The 21,962-nt window shown below is 47.4% G+C and overlaps 1 protein-coding gene across 1 annotated transcript; it reads left to right on the forward strand.

Moving 5' to 3' along the window:
* Positions 1-2,933: 2,933 nt before the first annotated feature.
* Positions 2,934-21,962, forward strand: LOC119940308 (tetraspanin-1-like). Its single transcript, XM_038760511.1, has 8 exons — positions 2,934-2,970; positions 6,342-6,406; positions 12,235-12,390; positions 12,493-12,566; positions 14,279-14,378; positions 16,753-16,893; positions 19,257-19,331; positions 21,159-21,962. Exons 1-8 carry the CDS (start codon positions 2,934-2,936, stop codon positions 21,210-21,212), a joined length of 702 nt encoding a protein of 233 aa, XP_038616439.1. The 3' UTR covers positions 21,213-21,962.

The raw sequence follows: 21,962 nt of genomic DNA on the forward strand, positions 1-21,962 counted from the left end.
AATGAATAAATGAATGAATTTTTTGGTACATATTTATTCTATTTATTTTATCTTGTTAATATGTTTGGTTTTGTTCTCTGTCTCCCCCTTCTAGACTGTGAGCCCACTGTTGGTTAGGGACCGTCTCTAGATGTTGCCAACTTGGACTTCCCAAGCGCTTAGTACAGTGCTCTGCACACAGTAAGCGCTCAATAAATACGATTGAATGATTGAATGATTGAATGAATAAATACAATTGAATGAATGAATGAATGAATGATTTCCCCAGGTCTGTGCGGTTTTTCCGCCCCCTGGCGGCCACCTAGGCCCACTGCAGGCGCCGCCTACTAGAATAATAGTAATAATAATATTGATGGTATTTGTTGGTGATAGTATTTGTTAAGTGCCTACTATGTGCCAAGCATTCATTCATTCATTCAATCGTATTTATTGAGCGCCTACTGTGTGCAGAGCACTGTACTAAGCGCTTGGGAAGTACAAGTTGGCAACATCTAGCGACGGCCCCCACCCAACAACGGGCTCACAGTCTAGAAGGGGGAGACAGACGACCAAACAAAACATGTGGACGGGTGAAAAAATAAATAATAATGACATTTGTTAAGTGCTTACTATGTGCAAAGCACTGTTCTAAGCGCTGAGGAGGATACACAGTGATCAGGTTGTCCCACGGGGGGCTCAGAGACTTATCCCCATTTTCCAGATGAGGGAACTGAGGCACAGAGAAGTGAAGTGATTTGCCCAAAGTCATACCGCCGACAATTGGCGGAGCCGGGATTTGAACCCATGACCTCTGACTCCCAAGCCCGGGCTCTTGCCAGTGAGCCATGCTGTTATCCCTGTCCTCAAGGAGATTATATAGTTTAAATTACAGCTTAAATTATAGTTTATATAGTTTAAACTATATAGTTTAAATTACAGTTCTAACATGAGCAGATAGATTAGCGTTGAGAGTTCCTAGTGGGAGCCAAGATTCACACTCAAAGGCAGGCCTGGCTTCAGACAGTAATTGAAGCACTGTTCTAAACACTGAGGTAAACACAAGGCCATCAGGTTGTCCCCCGTGGGGCTCACAGTCTCCATCCCCATTTTACAGTTGAGGGAACTGAGGCCCAGAGAAGTGAAGTGCACATTTCCTATTCTATTGATTTTGTTACTGATGTGCATCTAGCTTGAATTCTATTTATTCTGACGGCTTGACACCTAACCACATGTTTTGTTTTGTTGTCTGTCTCCCCCCTCTAGACTGTGAGCCCGTTGTTGGGTAGGGACCGTCTCTAGATGTTGCCGACTTGGACTTCCCAAGCGCTTAGTCCAGTGCTCTGCACACAGTAAGTGCTCAGTAAATACGATTGAATGAATGAATTAATGAATGAAAGTGACTTAAGAAGCAGCGTGACTCAGTGGAAAGAGCACGGGCTTTGGAGTCAGAGTTCATGGGTTCAAATCCCGGCTCTGCCAGTTGTCAGCTGTGTGACTTTGGGGAAGTCACTTAACTTCTCTATGCCTCAGGTACCTCATCTGTAAAATGGGGATGAAGACTGTGAGCTCCCCGTGGGACAACCTGATCGCCTTGTAATCTCCCCAGCGCTTAGAACAGTGCTTTGCACATAGTAAGCGCTTAATAAATGCCATTATAATAATAATAATAACTTGCCCAAAGTCACACAATTGACAAGTGGAGGAGGCGGGATTAGAACCCGCAACTCTGACTCCCAAGTCTGTACTCTTTCCACTACACCACAAGCATTTACTATGTGCCAAACACTGTTCTAAGTGCTGGGGGGGGGGGGGATACAAGGTGATCGGGTTGTCCCACATGGGGCTCATAATCTTTATCCCTATTTTACAGATGAGGGAATTGAGGCACAGAGAATAATAATAATAATGTTTATGGCATTTATTAAGCGCTTACTTTGTGCAAAGCACTGTTCTAAGCGCTGGGGAGGTACAAGGTGATCAGGTTGTCCCACGTGGGCAAGTCACTTAACTTCTCTGTGACTCAGTTCCCTCATCTGTAAAATGGGGATGAAGACTGTGAGCCCCACGTGGGACAACCTGATCACCTTGTATCCCCCCCAGAGCTTAGAACAGTGCTTCGCACATAGTAAGCGCTTAACAAATGCCATCATTGTGACTTTGGACAAGTCACTTAACTCCCCCTCCTCCCCCTCTCCCCCTCGTCCCCCTCTCCATCCCCCCATATTACCTCCCTTCCCTTCCCCACATCACCTGTATATATGTATATATGTCTGTACATATTTATTACTCTATTTATTTATGTATTTTACTTGTACATATCTACTCTATTTATTTTATTTTGTTAGTATGTTTGGTTTTGTTCTCTGTCTCCCCCTTTTAGACTGTGAGCCCACTGTTGGGTAGGGACTGTTTCTCTACGCTGCCAACTTGGACTTCCCAAGCGCTTAGTCCAGTGCTCTGCACACAGTAAGCGCTCAATAAATACGACTGATTGATTGATTGATTGACTTCGCCGTGCCTCAGTGACCTCATCAGTAAAATGGGGATGAAGACTGTGAGCCCCCCCGAGGGACAACCTGTTCACCTTGTAACCTCCCCCAGCGCTTAGAACAGTGCTTGGCACATAGTAAGCGCTTAATAAATGCCATCATCATCATCATTATTATTATTGTTATTATTATTATTATTATTAGTCCAGGGGGCCTAGGCGTGGGGGCGCTCCCAGGCCGGGGCAGCAGGGGGCAGCACCGGGCCGGGAGCGCGCACGCGCGGAGGAGGCTGGGGGGCTCAGTGTCGCGGGCGGCCGCTGGGGGGCGTGTGGGTGTGTCGGCCCGGCTTCTCCCTGCTCCTCCTCCCCTCCTCCTCCCCCTTCTTCTCCTCCTCCTCCTTCTCCTCCTCCTCATCTTCTTCTTCTTCATCTTCTCCTTCTTCTTCTTCCTCTGTCTGGCCTGGCCATGGCCCTGATGCAGGACTATGGACAGCTGCAACCAGGTACACCCCAGGACCAGCCCTCTTCCTCCCTTCAAAGCCCTACTGAGAGCTCACCTCCTCCAGGAGGCCTTCCCACCCCCTTTTTCCTCTCTTCTTCCCCATCACCCCCGCCCTGCCTTACCCCCTTCCCCACAGCACTTGTATATATATATATATATATATGTATATATATATATATACACACATATATATATATGTATATATGTTGTATATATTTGTTATATTTGTATATATTTGTATATATTTGTTATTTGTATATATTTGTTTGGGGGTCCATGTGCAGAGTTACTCTATTTGTACCCCCTTCCCCACAGCACTTGTATATATTACTCTATTTGTACCCCCTTCCCCACGGCACTTGTATATATTTGTTACTCTATTTGTACCCCCTTCCCCACAGCACTTGTATATATTACTCTATTTGTACCCCCTTCCTCACGGCACTTGTATATATTTGTTACTCTATTTGTACCCCCTTCCCCACAGCACTTGTATATATTTGTTATATATATATATATATATATATATATATATATTTGTTATATATATATATATATATATATTTGTTATATATATATATAATACATATGTTGTATATATTTGTTATATTTGTATATATTTGTTATATATTTGTTATATTTGTTATTTGTATATATTTGTTTGGGGGGGTCCATGTGCAGAGTTACTCTGTTTGTACCCCCTTCCCCACAGCACTTGCATATATTTGTTACTCTATCTGTACCCCCTTCCCCACAGCACTCGTATATATTTGTTACTCTATTTGTACCCCCTTCCCCACAGCACTTGCATATATTTGTTACTCTATCTGTACCCCCTTCCCCACAGCACTTGTATATATTTGTTACTCTATTTGTACCCCCTTCCCCACAGCACTTGTATATATTTGTTACTCTATCTGTACCCCCTTCCCCACAGCACTTGTATATATTACTCTATTTGTACCCCCTTCCCCACAGCACTTGTAAAAATTTGTTATATGTATATATATAATATATATGTTGTATATATTTGTATATATTTGTTTTTTATATATATTTGTTTGGGGGTCCATGTGCAGAGTTACTCTATTTGTACCCCCTTCCCCACAGCACTTGTATATAGTTGTTACTCTATTTGTACCCCCTTCCCCACAGCACTTGTATATATCTGTACATATTTATTACTCTATTTATTTTATGAATAATGTGTTTATAGCTTTAATTCCATTTATTCTGATGGTATTGACGCCTGTCTACTTGATTTGTTGGCTGTCTCCCCCTTCTAGACTGTGAGCCCATTGTTGGGTAGGGACCGTCTCTATATGTTGCCAATTTGTATTTCCCAAGGGCTTAGTACAGTGCTCTGCAAGCAGTAAGCACAGACTGTGAGCCCACTGTTGGGTAGGGACCATCTCTATATGTCGCCAACTTGGACTTCCCAAGCGCTTAGTACAGTGCTCTGCACACAGTAAGCGCTCAATAAATACGATTGAATGAATGAATGACTAGGGAATGGATACTTGGGGGGTCATTCGGTCCCTGGGCGATTGCGGGGAGCGGTCAGTCCCTGGATGAGGGGTGGAAGATGCCCCCCTGGGAGTGCCGGAGCCATGAACCCCTAGAATTCAAGGAAGGCTTTGGACTGAGACTCTCTGAGCTAAACTTTTGCTCAGGAGCATTCATTCAGTCATATTTATTGAGCGCTTACTGTGTGCAGAGCAATCAATCGATCGTATTTATTATCAATCGTATTTATTGAGCGCTTACTATGTGCAGAGCACTGTACTAAGCGCTTGGGAAGTACAAATTGGCAACATATAGAGAGAGTCCCTACCCAACATTGGGCTCACAGTCTAAAAGGGGGAGACAGAGAACAAAACCAAACATACTAACAAAATAAAATAAATAGAATAGATAGGTACAAGTAAAATAAATAAATAAATAGAGTAATAAATATGTACAAACATCATCGTCATCATCATCATCATCAATCGTATTTATTGAGCGCTTACTATGTGCAGAGCACTGTACTAAGCGCTTGGGAAGTACAAATTGGCAACACATAGAGACAGTCCCTACCCAACAGCGGGCTCACAGTCTAAAAGGGGGAGACAGAGAACAAAACCAAACATACTAACAAAATAAAATAAATAGAAAGGTACAAGTGAAATAAATAAATAGAGTAATAAATATGTACAAACATATATACAGGTGCTGTGGGGAAGGGACGGAGATAAGATGAGGTGGATGGAGGGGGGACGAGGGGGAGAGGAAGGAAGGGGCTCAGTCTGGGAAGGCCTCCTGGAGGAGGTGAGCTCTCAGTAGGGCCTTGAAGGGAGGAAGAGAGCTAAGCACTTGGGAAGTGCAAAGCGGCAACAGATAGAGACGGTCCCTACCCAACAACGGGCCAAATTGTACTTCCCAAGCGCTTAGTACAGTGCTCTGCACACAGTAAGCGCTCAATAAATACGATTGAATGAATGAATGAATAGAAGGGGGAGACAGACAACAAAACAAAATAAGGAGCAGGTGGGCCTGTAGCGGGGAACGGGGTTTGGGGGTCCGTAGAGGGGAGAGTGAGTGTGTGCACCCTGAAAGTGGGTCCACAGTCACGCTCGCCTGCGTGTGTTTGGCCCGGAGATGGGTTTGTGTGTGCAGGGGAGGGAGGGGAGGGATTGGGGGATCCTTTCGCCCTGCTCTGGTCTGTCCTGGGGGGCCGGGGAGGTCTGCGGCCGCACCCCGACACACCCAGCCCCTCCATCATCATCATCATCATCAATCGTATTTATTGAGCGCTTACTATCAATCAATCAATCATATATATTGAGCGCTTCCTATGTGCAGAGCACTGTACTAAGCGCTTGGGAAGTACAAATTGGCAACATATAGAGACAGTCCCTACCCAACATTGGGCTCACAGTCTAAAAGATAAATATGTACGAACATATATACATGTGCTGTGGGGAAGGGAAGGAGGGAAGACGGGGGAGATGGAGAGGGGGACGAGGGGGAGAGGAAGGAGGGGGCTCAGTCTGGGAGTACAGATGAAGTAACTGAAGTCCGGAGAAGTTAAGTAACTTGCCCAAAGTCACACAGCTAATTGGCGGAGCGGGATTTGAACCCATGACCTCTGACTTCAAAGCCCGGGCTCTTCCCCACTGAGCCACGCTGTTTCTACTATGTGCAGAGCACTGTACTAAGCGCTTGGGAAGTACAAGTTGGCAACATATAGAGACAGTCCCTACCCAACAGTGGGCTCACAGTCTAAAAGGGGGAGACAGAGAACAAAACCAAACATACTAACAAAATAAAATAAATAGAATAGATATGTACGAGTAAAATAAATAAATAAATAAATCCCTTCCTCCACAGGAGCCAAGATGGGTGGCTTCAGCTGGATAAAGATCCTGATGGTCATCTCTAGCCTGACCCTCTATGTAAGTGCCCGGGGGTGGGACTGGGCGGGGGCTGCCATCCTCCCGCCCTGGCTTTTAGCACCAGATGGACTTGGGGGGCTGGCGCACAGTGTGACCAGCACTTAGAACAGTGCTTTGCACATAGTAAGCACTTAACAAATGCCATCATGATTATAGCTACCTCACTGTGGGCAGGGAATGTGTCTATTTACTCTCCCAAGCGCTTAGAACAGTGCTTTGCACATAGTAAGCGCTCAACAAATGCCATCATGATTATAGCTACCTCACTGTGGGCAGGGAATGTGTCTATTTACTCTCCCAAACGGCTTAGAACCGTGCTTTGCACATAGTAAGCGCTCAACAAATGGCATCATCATTATAGCTACCTCACGGTGGGCAGGGAATGTGTCTATTTACTCTCCCAAGCGCTTAGAACAGTGCTTTGCACATAGTAAGCGCTCAACAAATGCCATCATGATTATAGCTACCTCACTGTGGGCAGGGAATGTGTCTATTTACTCTCCCAAACGGCTTAGAACCGTGCTTTGCACATAGTAAGCGCTTAACAAATGCCATCATTATTATAGCTACCTCACTGTGGGCAGGGAATGTGTCTATTTACTCTCCCAAGCGCTTAGAACAGTGCTTTGCACATAGTAAGCGCTTAACAAATGCCATCATGATTATAGCTACCTCACTGTGGGCAGAGAATGTGTCTATTTACTCTCCCAAGTGCTTAGAACAGTGCTTTGCACATAGTAAGCGCTTAACAAATGCCATCATGATTATAGCTACCTCACTGTGGGCAGGGAATGTGTCTATTTACTCTCCCAAGTGCTTAGAACAGTGCTTTGCACATAGTAAGCGCTTAACAAATGCCATCATGATTATAGCTACTTCACTGTGGGCAGGGAATGTGTCTATTTACTCTCCCAAGCGCTTGGAACAGTGCTTTGCACATAGTAAGCGCTTAACAAATGCCATCATGATTATAGCTACTTCACTGTGGGCAGGGAATATGTCTATTTACTCTCCCAAGTGCTTAGAACAGCGCTTTGCACATAGTAAGCGCTTAACAAATGCCATCATGATTATAGCTACCTCACTGTGGGCAGGGAATGTGTCTATTTACTCTCCCAAGCGCTTAGTACAGTGCTTTGCACACAGTACGTGCTCAATAAATAGGCCTGAATGAATGACTGCAGGATCTCCTTGGTGTTGGGGTGGTGGGAGGACATCTGAGCCCAATTACTGGCCCTGAGGCTGGGTACTGCCTTTGATGACCCTGCCCTCTCTCTTCTGCTCAGCAACTACTATTCAATCAATCAATCAATCAATCAATCAACCGTATTTATTGAGCCCTTACTGTGTGCAGAGCACTGTACTAAGCACTTGGGAAGTACAAGTTGGCAACATAGAGAGACAGTCCCTACCCAACAGTGGGCTTCCTCCTCCATCTTGGATTCCCAAGCGCTTAGTACAGTGCTCTGCACACAGTAAGCACTCAATAAATACGATTGATTGATTGATTCCCACGCCCACAGCCCCCTCCAGCTACTCCTGACCTTTAACTCCTCCTCTTCTATCCCTCTTTAATCTAGCTACCTTGTTGGCAAAACAGACCCCCGCCAGGCAGAATCTTCCTCAGAGGTTGTCCTTCCACCCCATGGCCTCCTTTCCCAACATTTCTCTGTAAATTTCCTACTTTTTCCTCTCAATCACCCCTCGCCTCAGATCCCGCCCCCTCTCACTCTTTAAAAACCCAGGCTCCCTCCTTTCTCTCTCCTCCTCCTGCCGTTTTCAATCTCTCCAAAATTCTTTACTGATGCCTTCCTCCCTGCCTCCAAACACGCTCCCGTCTCACTCATTCTTTAATTCATTAAAAAGCTTTCGTTAATTCATTCATTAAAAAGGTTTCGTTTCCTTTACTGCCCCATCTCCGGGCTCCCATGCCTCAAACTCCTCTAAGGTGGGGTGTACTCATGGGCTGCCTTCATTTTCCTCCCCACCCACCCACTTCAGTCCGCTGAGACCGCACTCTTCAACATCGCCGATGACCCCGGTCCTCATCCTTTTAAGACTCCACTGTAACAACAATGTTATAATAGTATTAGCGATATTTGCTAAGTGCTTACTAAGTACTACGCCCTGAGATAGATACGAGATAATTAAGTTGGGATCCTGCTCCGGTCCCCCATGGGGCTCACAATCTCAATGGGAGGGAAGGTCCGGTATTGAATCCCCCCGTTTTACAGATGAGGAAACTGGGGCCCAGAGAATTGAAGCGACTGGATGATGGTCGCATAGCAGGTACGTGGTGGAGTAGTAGACTGTGAGCCCACCTTTTAGACTGTGAGCCCACTGTTGGGTAGGCACTGTCTCTGTATGTTGCCAACTTGTACTTCCCAAGCGCTTAGTACAGTGCTCTGCACACAGTAAGCGCTCAATAAATGCGATCGATGATGATGATGGAGTAGGATTAGAACCCAGGTCTCTGGAATCCCTGGGCTGTGCTCTCTCCTCTAGTCCATGCCACACATCAGGTCTCACCGGTTAGTAGACCACTGGCATTTGAGTGCTGACAGTGGGCCCAGCACTGTACTAGGCGCTTGGGAGAGTACGATAAAGTCGGTGGGCATGATCCCTGCCCGCTTGTTTACACGCTCTGCTCTTTCCCTCAGTCTTACTCTTCCCCCCTCCATACTATAAGCTCGTTATAATAACGATAAATTAACTGTGGTCTTTGTTAAACGCTTACTACGTGCCAGGCGCCGTACTCAGCGCTGGGGTGAATAAAAGCAAATCAGGTCGGACGCAGCCCATGCCCTACGTGGGGCTCACGCTCTTAATCCCCATTTTCCAGATGAGGGAACTGAGGCCCAGAGAAGTGAAGTGACTTGCCCAAGGTCCCACAGCAGACAGGTGGCATGGAGCTGGGATTAGAACCCAGGTCCTTCTGTCTCCCAGGCCACACTGCTTCTTGTTGTGGGCAGGGCTCGTGTCTGCTGATTCTGTTGCATGGTACTCTCCCAAGCGCTTAGTACAGTGTCCCGCACATAGTAAGCACTCAATAAATACAGTCAATTGATTACTGTGCCTTGCTCAGGACTCTATCTCCTCCAGCACTTTGCTCACACCACCCCCACCAGAATCCCCTCCCTTCTCCTCTTCTCCCAGGCCCAAGCTTCCACACCGCAGCCTTCATGAAATCCCACGTCTTCCAGAAAGCCTTCCCTGAATAATTTCCAGTCCCGACCGGCGAAAACCGCCAGCTGCATTTAGCACTCACTTAGCCATCGATCTACGAACCCTGCTTCTCCATCTGCTTATTTATTCATCTTTCCATTCTCTTGCATTACCCGTCGTATCTCTGTTCTTCCTCCCACTCCCAATCTCTAATACATAATTTAGAGCATTTGCGTGTCTGTCCATCCTCATCCGCGTTCACTCCCGCAGAAGCCAGGGTGCTCAAACATTGGCCCACCCTTTCCGGCACCCATGGGTGGGCCCGGGCTCCTTGCCTACGGTCAGTTTGCTGCCCGTTCGAGACAAAAGGGATTCTTCCTCGTTTGTCTCTGTTCCCGGTAGAAAAATGAAAAACAGGCTTTACCCACTTGCTTTGAGATAAACGAAAGCAAGCCTCAAAGCAAGTGGCTAAAGCCTGTTTTTCATTTTTCTACCGGGAAGGCTGCCTTAGTCCCTGTTTCAGGAACCAAACCTGCACTTTGGGTCACTCCTAAAATCAATCACATTTTCCTGGACAAATTGGGGTCGATAATTTATGCCTGCCTGACTCTCCCATCAGACCGTTAGTTCTGTAAGTAAAAGACCAGATCTCTCTGGTACTCCCCAAAGTGCGCTGTAAACAGTAGGTGTCCAGTAAGTGCTCCTGATTGATGGATTCTGAGGTTTCCAAAATCTATCCTGAAGGCCCTGAGGACTGTGGTAAGCGCTTGTATAGTGCTGTGCACATAGTAAGCGCTCAATAAATACGATTGATGATGATGATCCGGTCTGACTGTCCATCTTTCCCCCCAGGCTGCTCCAGACTCAGGTTGGGTTTGCTGGCCTTCCCCCTGCCCCACCTAACCCCAATCTTATTATTATTATTATTATAATTCATTCACTCATTCAATCATATTTATTGAGCGCTTACTGTGTGCAGAGCACTGTACTCAGCGCTTGGGAAGTCCAAGTTGGCAACATACAGAGACAGTCCCTGCACTGTACTCAGCGCTTGGGAAGTACAAGTTGGAAATATACAGAGACAATCCCTACCCAACAGTGGGCTCACAGTCTAGGAGGGGGAGACAGACAACAAAACCAAACATGTGGACAGGTGTCAAGTCATCAGAATAAATAGAAGTAAGGCCAGATCATTAACACGATAAATAAATAAATTATTATTAATAATAGCACTTATTAAGCACTTACTATTTGCCAAGCACTGTTCTAAGCATTGGGGTAGATACAATAATAATAATAATGGCATTTGTTAAGCGCTTACTATGTGCAAAGCACTGTTCTAAGCACTGGGGGGGATACAAGGTGATCAGGTTGTCCTGCACGGGGCTCACAGTCATCACCCCCATTTTACAGATGAGGTAACTCAGTCTCTGAGAAGTTAAGTGACTTGCCTAAGGTCACACAGCAGACACGTGGCAGAGCCGGGATTCGAACCTACGACCTCTGACTCATCATCATCATCATCAATCGTATTTATTGAGCACTTACTGTGTGCAGAGCACTGGACTAAGCGCTTGTGAAGTCCAAGTTGGCAACATATAGAGACAGTCCCTACCCAACAGTGAGCTCACAGTCTAAAAGGGGGAGACAGAGAACAAAACCAACCATAGTAACAAAATAAAATAAATAGAATAGATATGTACAAGTAAAATAAATAAATAGACTCCAAAGCCCGTGCTCCTTCCACTGAGCCATGCTGCTTCTCGTAAGTCAATCAGGTTGGACACAGTCCCTGTCCCACGTGGGGCTCACACTCTTAATCCCCATTTTCCAGAGGAGGTCACTGAGGCCCAGAGAAGTGAAGTGACTTGCCCGTCGTCACACAGTAAACAAGTGGCATAACAGGGATCGGAACCCAAGTCCTTCTGACCCCTAGGCTCGTGCTCTATCCACTGAGCCGCACTGCTCCTCTACCTGCTCTCCCAGAATGTTTCAGTGTGGTTGGTTGTGGGGTGGGAGTGTTGTCTACCAGCAAACTTGGCATGACTGACTCCATCTTGTGCATACCAACAGTAACCCTTTATTTTGTGCAGACCGAAAGCACTCCAGTGTTTGTAAAGTAACATTAACCAAAGCGGCCCCTCTCTGTCTGGAATGTCCCCATCCTGTGTTGACCTTTATCTCCTGATAACATCTTGTAAACGGGGATTTTAACACTAACCAAACCATGCCAAACAAACAGTTGTACTTTAACTTGGGATCTAGGAATGCCAAGGCCTCACGTCCGGCACTACTCTCAGGAATCCTTTGTGTAGCACGGATTTGAAACCCAATAAAAGAGGAAGAAGCGGCTGGGATCGGGGCTGCTTGTCACTCGTCCCTCTCCCGGGAGGCGAACGGGCAGGTAGCCACTTTCCTTCTTTCCTGCTGTATCTGAACTCATGTCTCCGAGTCATTTTTCCTCTCTGCGTCACCACCCTGGGTACAAGAACCCTGCGGCCGATTTACACCGATTAACCTATTTTGCACCCTACTTGTCGATAACAGGAGTGGTGGCTCTTTGACTTTTCCTTCCCTCTTCCTGGTGCCCCTTCCTCTGCTCCCTGATTTTCTCCCTCCCACCCCTTCCCTTCTCCCTCGGATTCCTTTTTCCCCCCTGGCAGCTGGCTGGTGGCACCCTCCTGGGCGAGGGCTTCTGGGTATCCCTGGACCGGACCAAAGTGGGCTCGGTTCTCATCGCCGTGGGATGGGTCCTGATCCTCCTCAGCGTCCTGGGCTGCTTTGCGGCCCTGAAGGAGAGCAGGCAGCTCCTCTTAATGGTGAGTATTTGGGGAACCCCCTCATCCCCCCCTTCCTGGGGGGCCAGTCCTCCTCCTCCCCCCACCCCAATCCGGGTCTCTCACTTCCCTCTCCCCCTGCAGTTCTCTGGCATTCTCATCCTCGTCTTCATGGCCGAAATCATCGCCATGGTGGTCGCCCTGGTCTACCAAACAATGGTAATAATAATAACTGTGGTATTTGTTAAAACGTTTACTAGGTTCCGGGCACTGTACTAAGCACTGGGGTGGATGCAGGCAAACAGGGTTGGACACACGTGGGGCTCACAGTCTCCATCCTCGCTTTACAAGATGAGGTAACTGGGGCACAGAGAAGGGAAGTGAATCGCTCCGGGACTCTCCCTTCCTGACAGCCGTGTCCATTGGCTTCCCAAGTCTCTATCAATGTCGCGGTTATTATGGCTTTTTCCTACCCGAATTTCCCCTGCCGTCTCCCTGACCTCCCCCAGCTCCGGTTTTAGACTGCGAGTCCCCATTCGTTCATTCACTCATTCATTCAATCGTATTTATTGAGTGTTTACTGTGTGCAGAGCACTGTTCTAAGCGCTTGGGAAGTACAAGTCGGCAACATACAGAGACAGTCCCTAATAATAATAATAATAATGTTGGTATTTGTTAAGCGTTTACTATGTTCCAAGCACCGTTCTAAGCGCTGGGGTAGATACAAGGTAATCAGGTTGTCCCACGTGGGGCTCGCAGTCTTCATCCCCATTTTACAGATAAGGAAACTGAGGCCCAGAGAAGTGACTTGCCCAAAGTCACACAGCTGACAAGTGGCGGAGCCGGGATTTGAACCCACGACCTCTGACTCCAAAGCCCGGGCTCTTTCCACTGAGCCAGGCTGCTTCCCAACCCAACAACGGGCTCACAGTCTGGAAGGGGGAGACAGACAACAAAACCAAATACGTGGACAGGTGTCGTCATCAGAATCAATCAATCAATCAATCGTATTTATTGAGCGCTTACTGTGTGCAGAGTACTGTACTAAGCGCTTGGGAAGTACAAGTTGGCAACATATAGAGACAGTCCCTACCCAACAGTGGGCTCACAGTCTAGAAATGGAAGTAAAGCTAAGATGCACCTCATTAACAAAATAAATCATCATCAATCGTATTTATTGAGCGCTTACTGTGTGCAGAGCACTGTACTAAGCGCTTGGGAAGTACAAGTTGGCAACATATAGAGACAGTCCGTACCCAACAGTAGGCTCACAGTCTAGAAATAGAAGTAAAGCTTAGATGCACCTCATTAATAAAATAAATAGAACAGCAAATATGTACAAGATATCCCAGATATACAAGATAGGGATCAGGATGGATCCAATATCCAGATCCCAGCCCGCCAAGCGCCCTACGCAAAGCAGTGGAAATCAGTCGTATTTATTGAGCGCTTCCTACGTGCTGAGAACCGTACTAAGCGCTTGGGAGAGTATAATATAATAGAGTTGGTGGATAAGAGAAGCAGCGTGGCTCAGTGGAAAGAGCCCGGGCTTTGGAGTCAGGGGTCATGGGTTCAAATCCCGGCTCCACCACTCGTCAGCTGTGTGGCTTTGGGCAAGTCACTTCACTTCTCTGGGCCTCAGTTCCCTCATCTGGAAAATGGGGATGAAGACTGTGAGCCCCACGTGGGACAACCTGATCACCTTGTACATTCCCCAGCGATTAGAACAGTGCTCTGCACATAGTAAGGGCTTAATAAGTGCCATTATTATCATTATTATTATTATTATTATTATTATTATTATTATTATGTTCACTGAATAGCAGTCCTCTCACTTTGTTGAGGGGACTGTTCTGGAACTTGGAGCCCCCAAAGAACAGGTTTACCTCCTTACCCACCACCCGGCTCTAGTCTCGGATTTTCATTCTAGCCCGAGCCCCCCCCGGTCCCACCGGAGTAGATCCTTAATCCGGAAGGAGTATGGCAGCCAAGAGTCTTTCACCCAGGCCTGGAACAGCACGATGGAGATGGTGAGCTGATAGGCCCCTTCCCTCCCCGGCCCCCTCGCCCTCTCACTCCCCTACCCCGTCCTGCCTCCATAGTAGCCATGCGGTGCTTACTATGTGCCAAGCACTGTACTAAGGCCATGGGAGGATACTAGAAGGGTCAAGATGTGGGGGTGGGCATCAGAGAGTCCATACCCTCCCCCGTCCCCCACGGACCAGTTAAGGTGGGCTCCATCACGGGCCGGCCTGGGGTTCAATCCCAGAATCAATCAATCAATCGTATTTATTGAGCGCTTACTGTGTGCAGAGCACTGTACTAAGCGCTTGGGAAGTACAAGCTGGCAACATATAGAGACAGTCCCTACCCCCTCACTTGCTCCGCCGGCCTCTGGGGCTCCCGGCTGCAGGGCCCCTCGGACCCCCCCTGGGGTGGTATTTATAATCATAAATAATATAATTTATTATTATATAATGAATGTTGTTATTTATATTTATTATAAATTATATTATAATAATACTATTATTTATATTTATTATATGATAATAAATCAATTGTATTTATTGAGCGCTTACTGTGCGCAGAGCACTGTACTAAGCTCTTGGGAAGTCCAAGTTGGCAGCATATAGAGATGGTCCCTACCCAACAGCGGGCTCACGGTCTAGAAGGGGGGGACAGACAACAAAACAAAACATATTAACAAGATAAAATAAATAGAATAAAGATGTACAAGTAAAATAAATAGAGTAATAAATATGTGCAAACGTCTCAGGCCATTCATTCATTCATTCTTTCAATCGTATTAATTAAGTGCTTACTGTGCGCAGAGCACTGGACTAAGCGCTTGGGAAGTCCAAGTTGGCAACATCTAGAGACGGTCCCTACCCGACAGCGGGCTCACAGTCTAGAAGCGGGGAGACAGACAACAAAACAAAACATATTAACAAGATAAAATAAATAGAATGAATATGTACAAGTAAAATAAATAGGGTAATAAATATGTACAAACATCTCAGGCCATTCATTCATTCATTCAATCATATTTATTGAGCGCTTACTGTGTGCAGAGCACTGTACTAAGCGCTTGGGAAGTCCAAGTTGGCAACATCTAGAGACGGTCCCTACCCGTCAGCGGGCTCACCAATCAATCATATTTATTGAGCGCTTACTGTGTGCAGAGCACTGTACTAAGCGCTTGGAAAGTACAAGTTGGCAACATACAGAGACAGTCCCTACCCAACAGTGGGCTTACAGTCTAGAAAGGGGGGGACAGACAACAAAACAAAACATATTAACAAGGTAAAATAAATAGAGTAATAAATATGTACAAACATCTCAGGCCATTCATTCATTCATTCATTCAATCATATTTATTGAGCGCTTGCTGTGCGCAGAGCACCGGACTAAGCGCTTGGGAAGTCCAACTTGGCAACATCTAGAGACGGTCCCTACCCGACAGTGGGCTCACAGTCTAGAGTGGGGGGGAGGACAGACAACAAAACAAAACATATTAACAAGATAAAATAAATGAATAGAGTAATAAATATGTACAAACATCTCAGGCCATTCATTCAGTCGTATTGATTGAGTGCTTACTGTGCGCAGAGCACTTGGGAAATCCAAGTTGGCAACATCTAGAGACGGTCCCTACCCAACAGCGGGCTCACAGTGTAGAAGGCCAGGCCGGGCCCTGCCGCCGTGTGACGCGGGGCAGGTCATCAGCCCTTTCTGAGCCTTGGGTTCGACCCCCGGCCCACGTCATCCCCCGGGCCTGGAATGCCCCCAATCCCTCTGCCCATCCGCCAAACTAGCTCTCTTCCTCCCTTCAAGGCCCTACTGAGAGCTCACCTCCTCCAGGAGGCCTTCCCAGACTGAGCCCCTTCCTTCCTCTCCCCCTCGTCCCCCTCTCCATCCCCCCCATCTTACCTCCTTCCCTTCCCCACAGCACCTGTATATATGTATATATGTTTGTACATATTTATTACTCTATTTATTACATATTTATTACTCATTTATGTATTTATTTATTTTACTAGTACATATCTATTCTATTTATTTTATTTTGTTAGTATGTTTGGTTTTGTTCTCTGTCTCCCCCTTTTAGACTGTGAGCCCACTGTTGGGTAGGGACTGTCTCTATATGCTGCCAACTTGTCCTTCCCAAGCGCTTAGTGCAGTGCTCTGCACACAGTAAGCGCTCAATAAATACGATTGATTGATTGATTGATTGATTGATTGACCTCGGGCCCCCGTTTCAGCCCGGCGGGGCTGGGTGGGGAGGAGGTGGGAAGAGTAGGATGGAGGCCTCCCGTCCACCCTCCACGCTACTGGGGGAGAGGAACTCCGGTGGCCCTTGGCCTTGCCCACGGCGATGCTGAGGCCCGCTCCCCTCGCTTCCAGCTGTGTTGCTGTGGCATCAATGGCTACGCGGACTTTGAGGATTCCCCCTTCTTCAACATGGCCAAGGTCTACCCAGCATATTGCTGCCAGAATACAACCATCCGGTGCACAGGAGCGGTAGCAAGTGTAGACACCATCCAGGTACTGAGGGACCGACGGGGGTGGGAATCTTGTTCGGGGGGACCCCCCAACCCCAACGCCGGGAGCGGATGGTGGGACGGGGCAGGGAGCCTGGTGATCCGTCCGTCTGCCCTAAGGTGGCTGGGTGGGAAAGCCGTGTAGGAGATGGGATTTGGGGTTGGAGGGGAGGGATTTGTGGTGGGAGGGCGTTCTGGGATGAGGGGGAACGGCATGGAGGTGGAAGAGGCGAGCGCTGGCATTCATTCATTCATTCAATCGTATTTATTGAGCGCTTACTGTGTGCAGAGCGCTGGACTAAGCGCTTGGGAAGTCCAAATTGGCAACATCTAGAGACAGTCCCTACCCAACAGCGGGCTCACAGTCTAGAAGGGAGAGACAGAGAACAAAACCAAACATATTAACAAGATAAAATAAATAGAATAAATATGTACAAGTAAAATAAATAGAGTTATAAATATGTATAAACATCTCAGGCCATTCATTCATTCATTCAATAGTATTTATTGAGCGCTTACTGTGTGCAGAACGCTGGACTAAGGGCTTGGGAAGTCCAAGTTGGCAACATCTAGAGACGGTCCCTACCCAACAGCGGGCTCACGGTCTAGAAGGGGGAGACAGAGAACAAAACCAAACATATTAACAAGACAAAATAAATAGACTAAATATGTACAAGTAAAATAAATAGAGTAATAAATATGTACAAACATCTCAGGCCATTCATTCATTCATTCAATCGTATTTATTGAGCGCTTACTGTGTGCAGAGCGCTGTACTAAGCGCTTGGGAAGGACAAGTTGGCAACATATAGAGATGGTCCCTACCCAACAATGGGCTCACAGTCTAGAAGGGGGAGACAACGGTAAGAAGGTTGGCTTGGGAGAAGCAGAGAGAGTGAGCTGAGGGGGAGGGAGGGTAGAGGGCTTTTTAATAATAATAATAATAATAATAATGATGATGGCATTTATTAAGCGCTTACTATGTGCAAAGCACTGTTCTAAGCACTGGGGAGGTTACAAAGTGATCAGGTTGTCCCACGGGGGCTCACAGTCTTCATCCCCTTTTTACAGATGAGGTCACTGAGACCCAGAGAAGTGAAGTGACTTGCCCAAAGTCACACAGCTGACAATCGACAGAGCCGGGATTTGAACCCGTGACCTCTGACTCATTCATTCGTTCAATCGTATTTACTGAGCGCTTACTGTGTGCAGAGCACTGTACTAAGCGCTTGGGAAGTCCAAGTTGGCAACATAGAGAGACGGTCCCTACCCAACAATGGGCTCACAGTCTAGAAAGGGGAGATGAACCCATGATGGGATGATGGGATTTGAACCCATGACCTCTGGCTCCAAAGCCCGGGCTCTTTCCACTGAGCCACACTGCTTCTCATGACTTAATGACTGTGGTATTTGAATGGACCAAGCACTGTACTAAGCGCTGGGGTGGATACAAGCAAATCAGATTAGACACAGTCCCTATCCCACATGGGGCTCCCAATCTCAATCCCCATTTTCCAAGATGAGATAACTGTGGCCCAGAGAAGTGAAGTGAGGTGCCCTAGGTCACACAGCAGACAAGGGGCAGAGCCGGGATTAGAACCCATAATAATAATAATAATGGTGTTTGTTAAGTGCTTACTATGTGCAAAGCACTGTTCTAAGCGCTGGGGGGGATACAGTGTGATCAAGTTGTCTCACGTGGGGCTCACAGTCTTAATCCCCATTTTTACAGATAAGGTAACCAAGGCTCAGAGAAGTTAAGTGACTTGCCCAAGGCCACACAGCAGACTTGTGGTGGAGCCGGGATTCGAACCCATGACCCCTGACTCCAAAGCCCGGGCTCTTTCCACTGAGCCACGTGACCACCTGACTCCTGGGCCCGTGCTCTATAACAATGATAATCATAATAATAATGGCATTTATTAAGCGCTTACTCTGTGCAAAGCACGCTGGGGATGTTACAGCAGCATGGCTCAGTGGAAAGAGCCCGGGCTTTGGAGTCAGAGGTCACGGGTTCAAATCCCGGCTCCGCCAACTGTCCGCTGTGTGACTTCGGGCCAGTCACTTCACTTCTCTGGGCCTCAGCTCCCTCGTCTGTAAAAAGGGGATTAAGACTGTGAGCCCCACGTGGGACAACCTGATCACTTTGCAACCTCCCCAGTGCTTAGAACAGTGCTGTAGTAAGCGCTTAATAAACGCCATTATTATTATTATCATGATTATTATTACAATGTAGTAAGCGCTTAATAAATGCCATCATTATTTTTTTTTTTTAATTTACAAGGTGATCAGGTTGTCCCACGGGGGGCTCACAGTCTTAATCCCCACTACACCTAACTGCTTGTCTTTTTTTCTCCCGTCCCGCAGGGCTGCTTCGTGTGGGAAAGATGGACCAGTGCTACGGTGGTCAAAGGGGTGATGGCCGGAATCGGGGCGCTGGAGGTGAGCAGACCCCCTCTTCTCCCTTCCCAGTGGGGACCAGAGGGACGGGGACACTATCCCACCCCTCCAGACTACCCACAGAAGGTGGAAAAGAAGGGAGCACTATACAAAGGGTTAAGGCTGGGTTCATTCATTCATTCAATCACATTTATTGAGCACTTACTGTGTGCAGAGCAATCAATCAATCAATCATATTTATTGAGCGCTTACTGTGTGCAGAGCACTGGACTAAGCGCTTGGGAAGTCCAAGTTGGCAACATATAGAGACAGTCCCTACCCAACGGTGGGCTCACAGTCTAAAACGGGAGAGACAGAGAACAAAACCAAACATACGAATGAAATAAAATAAATAGAAGATATGTACAAGTAAAATAAATAGATACATAAATAGAGTAATAAATATGTACAAACATATATACATATATACAGGTGCTGTGGGGAAGGGAAGGAGGTAAGATGAGGGGGATGGAGAGGGGGAGGAGGGGGAGAGGAGGGAAGGGGCTCAGTCTGGGAAGGCCTCCTGGAGGAGGTGAGCTCTCAGTAGGGCCTTGAAGGGAGGAAGGTCGTGGGTTCAAATCCCAGCTCTGCCAATTGTCAGCTGTGTGACTTTGGGCAAGTCACTTAACGTTTCTGGGCCTCAGTTATCTCATCTGGTAAGAAGCAGTGTGGCTCAGTGGAAACAGCCCGGGCTTGGGAGTCAGAGGACGTGGGTTCTAATCCTGGCTCCATCACTCGCCTGCTGTGCGACCTCGGGCAAGCCGCTTAACTTCTCCGTGCCTCAGTTATGTCATCCTGTCATCTCCGACCTTAGTACAGAGCGCTGTACTAAGCATTTGGGGTTGGGGCTGACAGGGCCGGAGGGCTTCCTGGAGAAGGGGACAGTTGAAGAAGGGAAGTTTGGGGTGGGAGGCTGGGCCTGCAGGGGTCAACTCTCCCTCATAATAATAACAATCCCTGTGGTATTTAACTTTCTATGTGTCGTGTACTGTACTAAGCGCTGGGGGAGAGAAACAGCGCGGCTCAGCGGAAAGAACATGGCCTTGGGAGCCAGAGGTCATGGGTTCGAACCCCGGCTCTGCCACTTGTCAGCTGTGTGAACTGGGGCAAGCCACTTCACTTCTCTGGGCCTCAGTTCCCTCATCTGTAAAATGGGGATTCATAATAATAATAATAATGGCATTTATTAAGCGCTTACTATGTGCAAAGCACTGTTCTCAACGCTGGGGAGGTTACAAGGTGATCAGGTTGTCCCACGGGGGGCTCCCATTCTTAATCCCCATTTTACAGATGAGGCAACTGAGGCCCAGAGAAGTGAAGTGACTTGCCCAAGGTCACACAGCTGACAATTGGCAGAGCGGGGATGCGAACCCATGACCTCTGACTCCAAAGCCCATGCTCTTTCCACTGAACCACGCTGCTTAAGACTGTGAGCCCCACGTGGGATGACCTGATTACCTTGTATCCCCCAAGTGCTTGGAACAGTGCTTTGCACATAGTAAGTGCTTAACAAATACCATCATCATTATTATTATTATTATATAATATTTTAAAAACGCTGTTGTAAGTGCTGGGGTATATAGAAGACATTCTATCTTATGTTATGTTAATTATGTTGCCAACTTGTACTTCCCAAGCGCTTAGTCCAGTGTTCTGCACACAGTAAGCGCTCAATAAATACGATCGAATGAATGAATGAATGAACAATCAGGCCAGATACAGTCTCTTCCCATGGTGTAGTGGATACAGCCCACGCCTGGGCGTCGGAAGGTCATGGGTTCTAATCCCGGCTCTGCCCCTTGTCCCTTACGCCTGTTCTTCCCCTGTCAGATCGTCGCCGTGGGGGTGGCCCTCTATTTCTTCGGCAAGCTGGACACTTCCTGATCTCGGGCCGGACCACGGACACCAACCCCTCCTGTCTCCATCACCGTCGACTACATCTCCTCCCAGAAGCTCCAACCTCGGCTATGATTTCGCTCTCCCCATCGCCCTCCACCCCTCAACCTGCCCATAGCCTCCCTGCCTCCAATTTTTCTTCCCCCCAGACAGTCCTACCTCCAGCGGCTCCGACGTCCTTCCCAAACGCCATTTCCCACCCATCCCGTATCCTCGGATCTCTCCGCCGCAGATCGGTCCGAGGCCTTCCAGTCGCCTTCTCCTTCTCCTTTCCTCTCCCTTCCTCAGCTGTCCTTCGAACCGTCCCTCACCCTGAAACTCCCTCCGCCTCCAACCCCGCCAGACCCCCTTCTTCCAAGTCCCCAGAAATCCTCCTCCTTCGGGGAAGCTTCCCCGATAAATTTCCACCACCCCTGGTTGTAACAGCACATCAGACTCTAGTCTTCCCCTGTGCATTTATTTATGCATTTACCGTCTCACTCTGGGATAGTGTTAGTTGTAGCCGGGTTTTTTTCCATCCTATTCCCATTGTAGCTATCCGATGAGCGTCTGCCTCTCCCCTTACACTGCAGAGGACAGGCATCACAGTTATTCATCTGTTAACACCGTTTAACGGTGCTTGGCACATATTAAGCACTTAACAAATGCCGTAACTGTTATTATAGGGCTTTGCTCACAGTGAGTAGTGGTATTATTATTATTATTACTGTAAGTGCTCAATAAACGCTAACAAATAAA

This window comes from Tachyglossus aculeatus, chromosome 18 (assembly GCF_015852505.1).
Source record: "Tachyglossus aculeatus isolate mTacAcu1 chromosome 18, mTacAcu1.pri, whole genome shotgun sequence".
NCBI lineage: Eukaryota > Metazoa > Chordata > Mammalia > Monotremata > Tachyglossidae > Tachyglossus > Tachyglossus aculeatus.

What these genes read in the sequence shown, in the direction of transcription:
- LOC119940308 (XM_038760511.1), top strand. Translation starts at nt 2,934, where the DNA reads ATGGCCCTGATGCAGGACTATGGACAGCTGCAACCAG. An exon ending in CTATGGACAGCTGCAACCAG is followed by an intron (nt 2,971 to 6,341) that starts GTACACCCCAGG and finishes CTTCCTCCACAG; the next exon opens with GAGCCAAGATGGGTGGCTTC. An exon ending in CCGGAATCGGGGCGCTGGAG is followed by an intron (nt 19,332 to 21,158) that starts GTGAGCAGACCC and finishes TTCCCCTGTCAG; the next exon opens with ATCGTCGCCGTGGGGGTGGC.